The sequence below is a fragment of the Mustela nigripes genome, chromosome 5 (assembly GCF_022355385.1).
Source record: "Mustela nigripes isolate SB6536 chromosome 5, MUSNIG.SB6536, whole genome shotgun sequence".
In the NCBI taxonomy this organism is placed as follows: Eukaryota; Metazoa; Chordata; class Mammalia; order Carnivora; family Mustelidae; genus Mustela; species Mustela nigripes.
Genome location: NC_081561.1, coordinates 25155377 through 25164677, shown reverse-complemented (window position 1 = coordinate 25164677; position 9301 = coordinate 25155377). Strand labels below are relative to the sequence as shown.

Sequence of the window (9301 nt, the reverse complement as noted above, 5' to 3'; positions counted from 1 at the left end):
CAATACCTGTGCTTTCCTTGTGCCTGGTTTTGAGTTTTTTTTTTTTTATTTTTTTTTTTTATTTTTTTAAAGATTTTTATTTATTTATTTGACAGAGAGAAATCACAAGTAGTCGGAGAAGCAGGCAGAGAGAGAGAGGGAAGCAGGCTCCCTGCTCAGCAGAGAGCCCGATGCGGGACTCGATCCCAGGACCCTGGGATCATGACCTGAGCCGAAGGCAGCGGCTTAACCCACTGAGCCACCCAGGCGCCCCATGGTTTTGAGTTTTACATGAATAAAGAGTACATTGAATATATAAATTTGAGTAGTATTAACCATTTTGTATATGGTTTCCTTCACTCAACATGTGTTTGTGAGAATCATTCATGTTGTTGTTTGTACTTGTAATTTGTGTATTCGTGTTATTGTAAAGTATTCCAAGACATGATATTTCATAGTTTATTTTTACACCATCTTAAAACCCATATTCTCCATGGGGACAGGGGGTTCGTTTTGATTGCTGATAGATCTGAAGTCCCTAGAACGTTGCCTCCTACAGAGCAGGTGCTATATGAGGACCTGCTGGCTTGGAGTCACCCAGAGCCCTACGTCCCCAGCCCCGGGCACCAACACTCAGGCCTGCAAGTGCTGCATCAGGTCCCTCTCACATCTGTATTTGCCCTCAGCAGCCTCCTTAGCGCCCCCTTGACTTCCTTGTTCCTCAGGGTGTAAATGAGGGGATTCAGCAGGGGAGTCACCAGAGTGTAGAACAGCGCAATGCTTTTGTTCACATCCTGTGAGTAACTGGAGGGGGGCTGGAGGTACATAGAGATGAGTGTGCCAAAGAAGATGACTACCACCAGCAGGTGGGAACCACACGTTCCAAAGGCCTTCCGCCTCCCCTGGGACGACTTGATTTTCAGGACGGCCCGGGTGATTCGGCCATAGGACACTAAGATGAGCGACAGGGGCACCACGAGAAAGAAGACACTGACTGTGAAGAGCTCAGCCTCGTTGATGGAGGTGTCGGCACAGGCAAGCTTCAGCATCACTGGAACTTCACAGAAGAAATGGTCCACCTGGTTTTTCCCGCACAGGGGAAGAGTCATAGTCAGGGCTGTCTGCAGCATTGAGTTGCTGAACCCTGTGAGCCAAGCAGTTAGCACCAGCCGCAGGCAAAGCTGCAGGTGCATGATGGCCAGGTAGTGCAGTGGGCGGCACACGGCAGCGTAGCGGTCATAGGCCATGACCGCCAGGAGCACACACTCCACGCCCCCGAGTCCCAGGGCGATGAAGAGCTGGGTCACGCAGCCACCATAGGTGATGGTCTTGTCCCTCCCCTTGAGATTGGCCAGCGTCTGAGGGACCGTGCAGGTGGTCAAACAAAGATCCATGAAAGAGAGGTTGGAGAGGAAGAAATACATGGGGGTGTGCAGGCGAGTGTCCACCCGAGACAGAAGTATAATTGTGCCATTGCCAATAAAGCTCAAGAAGTAGACGATTAGGATGACCACAAAGAGAGGCGTTTCCAGTTGAGGCCTGTTGGAAAAGCCTAGGAGAAGAAATCCAGAGAAGGTGCTCTCATTAGCTCTTTCCCTTGTACTCTGCCTGTGCAAGAAAGGGAACTCCATTGTTTTATCTTGCATGTTCCATCCACCTCTGTTTTCCTAGAGCCAGCAGCTAGAGGCTGGTTGGGAGCTCCAGAGGTTTGCACGGTGCCTTCCTTGTTGGTGAGAAGGGGGCTGATAAATAGCCACAGGACAGAAGCATCTTCCATGTTTTAGGCATTGTCCAAAAGATCTGTGCATTTTCTCCCAGGGACTCTCTGGGGTTGACATGTTTATGTTTTCTGTTGAACAGATGAGGGAACTGAGCATGAAGGAGATTCAGTCATTTTCCCAAGGAGACTCACCAGGGTTCAGGCAGACTCTAAGACATGAACTCTTAACCACTAGGGACATTGTCTTTTCATGATGGCATGAATTCTGAAGCTAACTGGAGTTTCTCCAAAATTTAAGAGTACTTGTTCTGAATACGGTGCAAATTTGCAGTGCCCCCATCCTTCTTTGTTTTTCATCAAGAATTGAAGTATATCACACTAGTTCCCTTACTTCTGTTTTGTGTAGAGAAAAAGTGTTCTCTAAAATTGCTTAGGTAATAAAATTTCCCAACACCAATTTTATTCAAGGGAAACATCATATTTTAATGTAAAATCTAGTGAAATGTTTGAGAATGGAGCCTGAAATCATGGTTATTGATTGGGAAGTGCTATTGGGAATGCTCGAAGGATGCATCATGTCCAAAATTCATGTTGCAGGAGGACTAATCCTGAGTAATCATTACTGATACCAATTTCAGCAAAATCTCAGGAAATCACCAATCCAGTGTTTAGTCTTTCTTTCTGTCTTACATTACAACTCCCTTAAAAAATTTTGAATTTAGGGCACCTGGGTGGCTCAGTCGTTTAAGTGGCCAACTCTTGATTTTGGCTCAGGTCATGATCTCAGGATTCTGGGACTGAGCTCCTTGCCATGGGCTCTACCCTCAGTGGGGAGTCTCCTTCAGCATTCTCTCTCTCCTCCCTGTCCCTCCCCCGGCTCCCTCATTAAAATAAATAAATACATCTAAATAAACAAAAAATTTTTAATGTAATGGAGTAAAATATTTTTTTAAGCATCCCATTCTGTACTTCTATAAATGCCAACCTTAGAGGAATCATTTGTTTTCTATTAAAATATTGGGCTTGATCTTAGAAATAACCTCCCTCCCTTCCCCACCCCCCATGATACAAGTTTAATAGTAAAGACAACCTAAACAAGAGTAATATCTCATAATATCATCATAGCCTGGAAAAGAGCCTGGCATGGAGCAGAGTCACAAAAAGTGTTTGCTAAATAAATGAGAATATGGAAGATTAAGACCTTTAACAGTTTATTGAAAGTCCAGGGGTAAAAGAAATTCAGAGAGAAGAGCAAAGCAAAGGAAATCTTGAACAATGGATAACAGATAGCCTTGACTATTCAAACTATAGGATTTCTTTTTTTTGTAAGCTGTGTTGTCTGGAACTTTGCGGGACTCCATCTTTTGCAAATGTTACTTTTCTTTTAGCAAAATCTGTGACCAGGCAAGAGGATATTTGGCCATCTCTCTATTCCGACTTTGCTGTGGTATTCTCGGGCCCCTTCTCCTTTTATTCTTACATCCTTTCAAATGATTGTTTTGATGGCTATTATTACAGTGTTGCCAAAGTAGAAAATTCATTTGGGATAATACGTTTCAGAATGCATCAAATGGGAATCAGAATACTTGGGTTGTATGCATAAATCTACCACTAAAAGCTTTGACATTTTGAAGGCTGCTTCCCCACCCCTCCTGCCTGGCTTTCTCTTCTTCCAAGTAAATGAGATGATGCTCCTAGCTTTTATGAAGAAATGTAAGGCATAATGCATTTAGGTTTACATTTCAAAGAAACACCCATCTCAGTCCTTGCATGTCCTTTAGCAACAGCATGGTTCTTAGTTTCTAGATCTTCCACATTATCAGGCCCTCGTCCAAAATATCCAGAATCAGACAATGGGAATTAGTCAGAATTTGTTTTGTCACATGTTGTTGGGACTTACCTCTGCTTCTTCCCTCTCTCCTTGTGGCTTTAAGGATCAGAAAAGGGCTTCTCCATTCCATCATGGTGCCCAGTGGAATCTCTTACAGGGTTTCCAAATAGACTGTTCTTTCTCAGAGAGCACCGACATATCTCGTAACTCAGCCAAGAACACAATTTTCAATGTTTTTGTTCTCAGTGATGCAATTGCTTTGAAATGCACTTGATCTGAAACAAGAAAGCATATATTCTGATAAGAAACATGTAAAATTCATTGTAACTAGAAAAAGAGAGTTAAATGGACATGGGCACTTTAGTCTAAATTTCAATTTGTGGTATTATTTTCTGAGACTTCCATAACAGAGTGCCACAAGCGAGGTGGCTTAAAACAACAGGAAGATAAAGTCTAGAATGAAGATCTTGGCAGAGCTTCTGAAGCCAGTTGGGAGAATACATCCTTGGGCCTTTGTAACTTCTGGAGGTTTGTTTGCCAGCAGTTTGGGGTTCATTGACTTGCAGCCACAGAAGGTCATCTACTGCCTCCATAGGCACATGACGTTCTCCCCTGTCTGCCATTATCTTCTCTTCCTCTTTTAAGAAATACCAGTCATATTGGATTAGAGCACCCGATTGGGTGTAACCTTATCTGAACTTGAACACATTTGTAAAGACCCCGTTTTCACATAAAGTCCCACTAAACCTGAACTGGGGTTAGGATTTCAACACACTTTTTTGGCGGGGGGGCAGGGGGAACAAAATTCAATTCAATAGCAATAGGATATTGCAATTATGCCTGTCAAATTACAACAAATATTTATTATAAATAGATGCCTGCACACAGTGGTAAGACCAAGGTGTAGGTATTAGTTCTATCTTATTTCAAGTTCTCTTATTCTCTTATTCATATTGCAGAAGCCTTCAGTAATAGCAAAAACAGATCCCCCTATGTGGCATGAATATCCAATGAAGGTTTTTCTCCTATGCACCTGTTTGTTACACTTTACAGATCTGAAACACAAACACAGATTGCACACTCGTAAGATCCCTAACAACCAGCATTCGGTTTGAGCTGGAAGAGAAAATACTGACATTCTTTCACTTCACCAGTGAAGGGGTGTCCAGTTAATCTGGAAGTCAGATTGCTCTTCTCTCTGGAATTTCCTCTAAGGAAATAGAAAACTCACCTATAGACACCAGTTCTGCATGTTACACCAGCACCTTTTGGGGTCCGAGGAATCTGGAGTAAAGGGAACAACCCCAGCTATTAGGAGTATTTGAATGTTAGGGTAAGAATATGGCCTCTTCTTCCAAGGAAGAGTATCAAAGATTACAGATATCCAACTACCTCTTGGAAGAAGCAGGTTGGTCTTTGAAGGGTCAGTACACTTCTATGACCCTGAGAGACTGATACATTGATGACAATGTCTGCAGATGAAAGCTCATGACCGCTGGTCCGCGTGAATGCTGATGCACTCAGTGAATGATGGCCAAGTGGTGTGTGGTCATGGAATTGCGGACAGGTGTTCAGGGCTGAAACAGAACGGAATCCTTAGAATAAACCCAGATTCATGTATTTAAAATGTGCCAACCTTAGGATAATCCTTGGCAATGGTGACTCTCAAAGGCAAGGGAAGTCAAAATTGCTCCTCCCTCAGGCTCCGTTAAAGGTAGTACCAGTTCTCTTTACAACTAATGTTAGTGTAAGTTGTCTCATCCCCAGGGTTTACCCATGAAGATTGCCCACTCATTTCAGTGTTTGGGAGCACAAGAAGGAGGATAAATTATAGTGGAATCTATGAGGTCTACGGAATCTGCCCATGAATAAAAGGGCTAATATTATATCTGAGGGATATTTTTATAAATCACCAAAGTCAAAGTACATGCTTTAGCGACTGAGTATGTGTTTATTTTTAGTGGTCCCAGGAGTGTCCTGCCCCATGTAACTCATTAGCCTCAGTTGCAGTATTCAGAGTTTGGTTCCCCAGAGACAGCCAAGGAGGAAGGCTCTGGAGAGGAGACATCAACAGGTCGTCAATCTCTTCCTGCCAGATTGATTGGGAGTGAAACTGTTGTCTCTACTTAACTTCCATTTACCAATCCCATTTAATAGTGTTAGTTACAATATATTTTGCTAGTCTTTAAGTTCCTTGAGATACAATTGTCATAACATTGTGTTCATTTTAGGCATACAATGTAGTGATTCAGTTCTTGTATATACTGTAAAATCATCACCACAGTAAGTCTGGTTAACATCTGTGCTGCACATAGTTACCTTTTTTCTTCTTGTGAGGAGAACATTTAGGATCTATCCTCTCAGCAATTTCCAAATATATAATATACTATTATTAAGTATAGTTCCCATGCTGTACATTAGGTCTCCAGGGCCAGACTTTAGATTCTCCATCCTTATTTTCAGAACTATCCTCTTTTCCTACTTAAAAGACAAATTTCTGTGCCTTCCCCCTGCCCCACATTAGTTATAATCTTTCTTTGTTACCGACTCACTAAGGAAAATTATTTTCCAATGGTTTAATCAAGTCTATTACCTTCCAACCTTTTTGAGAACTTATTACTGTTATCTTTAATCTGTTCTTTGTTTAGCTTCTTATATCCCATTATCTCTTTGTTCATTGTCTAAAAATATGCTCCTCTATCCCATCAGAAAAATAAAATCAGAATGGAACTCTCCTCCTTCCCCACTGTCTTCTAGCTATCCTCCTTGTAAATTTTGTCTTTTCGACTGGACACAAAGTATCCATATTTTTTCTTCTCCCATCAACACTTGTACATGCTCTTTTACCATCTTCCCCTACCACTCTGGTGAAGCTGCTTTCTGTAAAATCTTTAATATTCTTCCATTACACAAAACAGGTGTCCTCTTACTTGGTGTAATATGGCATTGATGATGTTTCCATCCTTCATGAGATGATACTATCCATTGGCTTCTCTCTGTTCTATTATTTCTTGGGCCATTGATTCTCAGTTCTTTCTCATTGGGCACAAACTTCAATGTTTCGATTTCCCAAGATTCCATCCTTGACTCTCCTCTCTCCACACTCTTCCTGCGATGCTTTGTCATTTCCCTGCAGTGAGCTACCATCTGTCTGTAAGATGAATCTCCAATCCATAACCACAGTTTAGACCCTCTATTGAGTTCTATACTAAAGCAAATGGAATCCTGGCTATATACACAGGTATTATTTGTGAACTCTAAAATTTCCATGGTTTTACAATCTGATTATCATGGTCTGAGAGCAGCTGCAGTTCTACACGTTAGATTTTCAAAATCTCAATACCAAACCCTCAACAACCCCAGTGAGAACCACCTGAATTATTCTTGATTCTTCTGTTTTTATCCAAACACTGAAGCTATGCCTTGTTGAATCTCTCTGACATATTTTTAGAATACATTCACTGTCCAGCACATGTTTTTGATTTGTTATCAATGTTATTTCATATCTTTTTACCCTTGCCCAAACCATTTAATTCATCTCCTAAGAGATCCTCCAACCGCACCAACTCCAAGCTTCTACAGCATTATCCGAATTATTTTTCCTAAAACTGACACAACCACATCATTCCTTGCTTAAAAATAATCTTGGCAACCACTGTCTACAAGATTAAATAAAAAGCACACCTTTAATATATAAATCTGTGTTTATTCTATGGATCCTATAGTTGTTAGTTGTGGGAACAAACCTACAATGTATGAATCACTAGGTACACCTTCCCATTTTGGGGCCAACATTCTATTCTATTATGCATTCATTATTCTATTATTTTGCTTCATTTGAAAGATACTATCTTGTCTTATTTTCCCATATATCATATTCCATTATTAATTCAAGACTTTCTTCAAGGATCATAGTCTTTTGTTAATGTTATAGTCGAATGAGTGGTTTTTATTATGCAAAAAATTTCACATCCCCAACATAAAGTTTTGTTCTAGGTTCTTAAACATGGGGACTACATCCACTGTTTGTTAGTGAAAACATCAGCTTCAGGTCTTCCAATGAAGTCCTTTCCATCCGCGCCCCCCCCCCCAGCTTTATTGAGGTGTAATTGACAAATAAAACTAAGATTTTTAAAGTGTACAACATGATGTTATACATATACCTTGTGAAAGGATTTCCCCATCGAGTTAACACATCCGTCATCTCATGTTTATCTTTTTGTGTGTGTGAGAACATTTGAGTTCTAGTCTCTTAACAAATTTTGATTATACAATACAATGTTATCAATGATAGACATCATGCTGTATGTTAGATCCTCAGACCTCATGCATCTTATAACTGAAAGTTTGTACCCTTTTACCAGCTTCTCTTGATTTCTACCCTACCCCCACCAGCAATTCCCCAGCCCCTGGCAAATACTTTTTTTATTGTTTTTATGAGTTGTACTTTTTTCCTCTGCGTGTGAGGAATAGCATGCAGTATTTGTCTTTGTCTCCCTGTCAAACTTATATCTCTTAGCACAACATCCTCCAGGTACATCCATGTTGTCATAAATGACAGGAGTTCATCTTTTTAAAAGGCTAAATAATATTCCATTGTGTATATATACCAAATTTCTTTTTTTTAAACATTTATTTATTTATTTTAGAGGGGAGAGGGGCAAAAGGAGAGGGAGAGAAAGAATCTCAAGCAGTCCCTTTACCAAGTGGGGAGCCCAACATGGGGCTCAATCTCACAGCCCTGAGATCATGACTTGAGCCAAAACCAAGAGTGGAATGCTTAACTGACTGAACCACCCAGGTGCCCCATACCACAGTTTCTTTATGCATTCATACACTGGTGAATTTGGATTGTTTCCATACCTTGGGACAGTGACTAAAACTGCTATGAACATGGGAGTACAGATATTTCTTTGAGATAATGAGTCATTTCCTTTGGATAAACACCCAGAAATGGAACTGCTGGATCATAGGGTAGTTCTATTTTTATTTTTTGAGGAACCTCCATACTATTTTCCATAGTGTCTGCACCAGTTAGTGTTCCCACCAACAGGGCACAAGGGTTTTCTTTCTCCCCATCTTGGCCAACATTTGTTGTCTCTTGTGTTTTTGATAATAGCCATCCTAACAAGTGTGTCCATTGATGGGTGAATGGATAAAGAAGATGTGGTACATACATACAATGAAATATTATTTAGTCATTAAAAAGGAAATCTTGACATCAGCAACAATATGGTTGAACTTTCAGGGTATTATGCTAAGCAAAATAAGCCAGATAGAAAAAGACAGGAAGACAAATACTGTATGATATCATTTATATGCAGAACTAAAAACAAACAAAAGTGAGTTGCCAGGTGGAGAGGATGGGTGAGGGTGAACATAATGGGTGAAAGAGGTCAAAGGTATAAAATTCCAGTTATAAAATAAATGTCATGAGGGAATAATGTACAGCATGGTGACAGTAGTTAATAATACCGTGTTGCATATTTGAAAGTTGCTAAGAGAGTAAATGTTAAAATTTCTCAACACAAGAGGGAGGAGTCAAGATGGCGGAGAAGTAGCAAGCTGAGACTGCTTCAGCTAGCCAGAGATCAGCTAGATAGCTTATCTAAAGATTGCAAACACCTGAAAATCCATCGGCAGATCGAAGAGAAGAAGAACAGCAATTCTGGAAACAGAAAAACAACCACTTTCTGAAAGGTAGGACCGGCGGAGAAGTGAATCCAAAGCGACGGGAAGATAGACCCCGGGGGGAGGGGCCTGCTCCCGGC

General features: G+C 40.8%; 1 protein-coding gene across 1 annotated transcript; it reads right to left on the bottom strand.

Moving 5' to 3' along the window:
- Window positions 1–632: 632 nt before the first annotated feature.
- LOC132018548 (putative olfactory receptor 2B8) lies at window positions 633–1610 on the bottom strand. Its single transcript, XM_059401508.1, has one exon. It carries the CDS (start codon window positions 1608–1610, stop codon window positions 633–635), a length of 978 nt encoding a protein of 325 aa, XP_059257491.1.
- Window positions 1611–9301: the final 7691 nt, after the last annotated feature.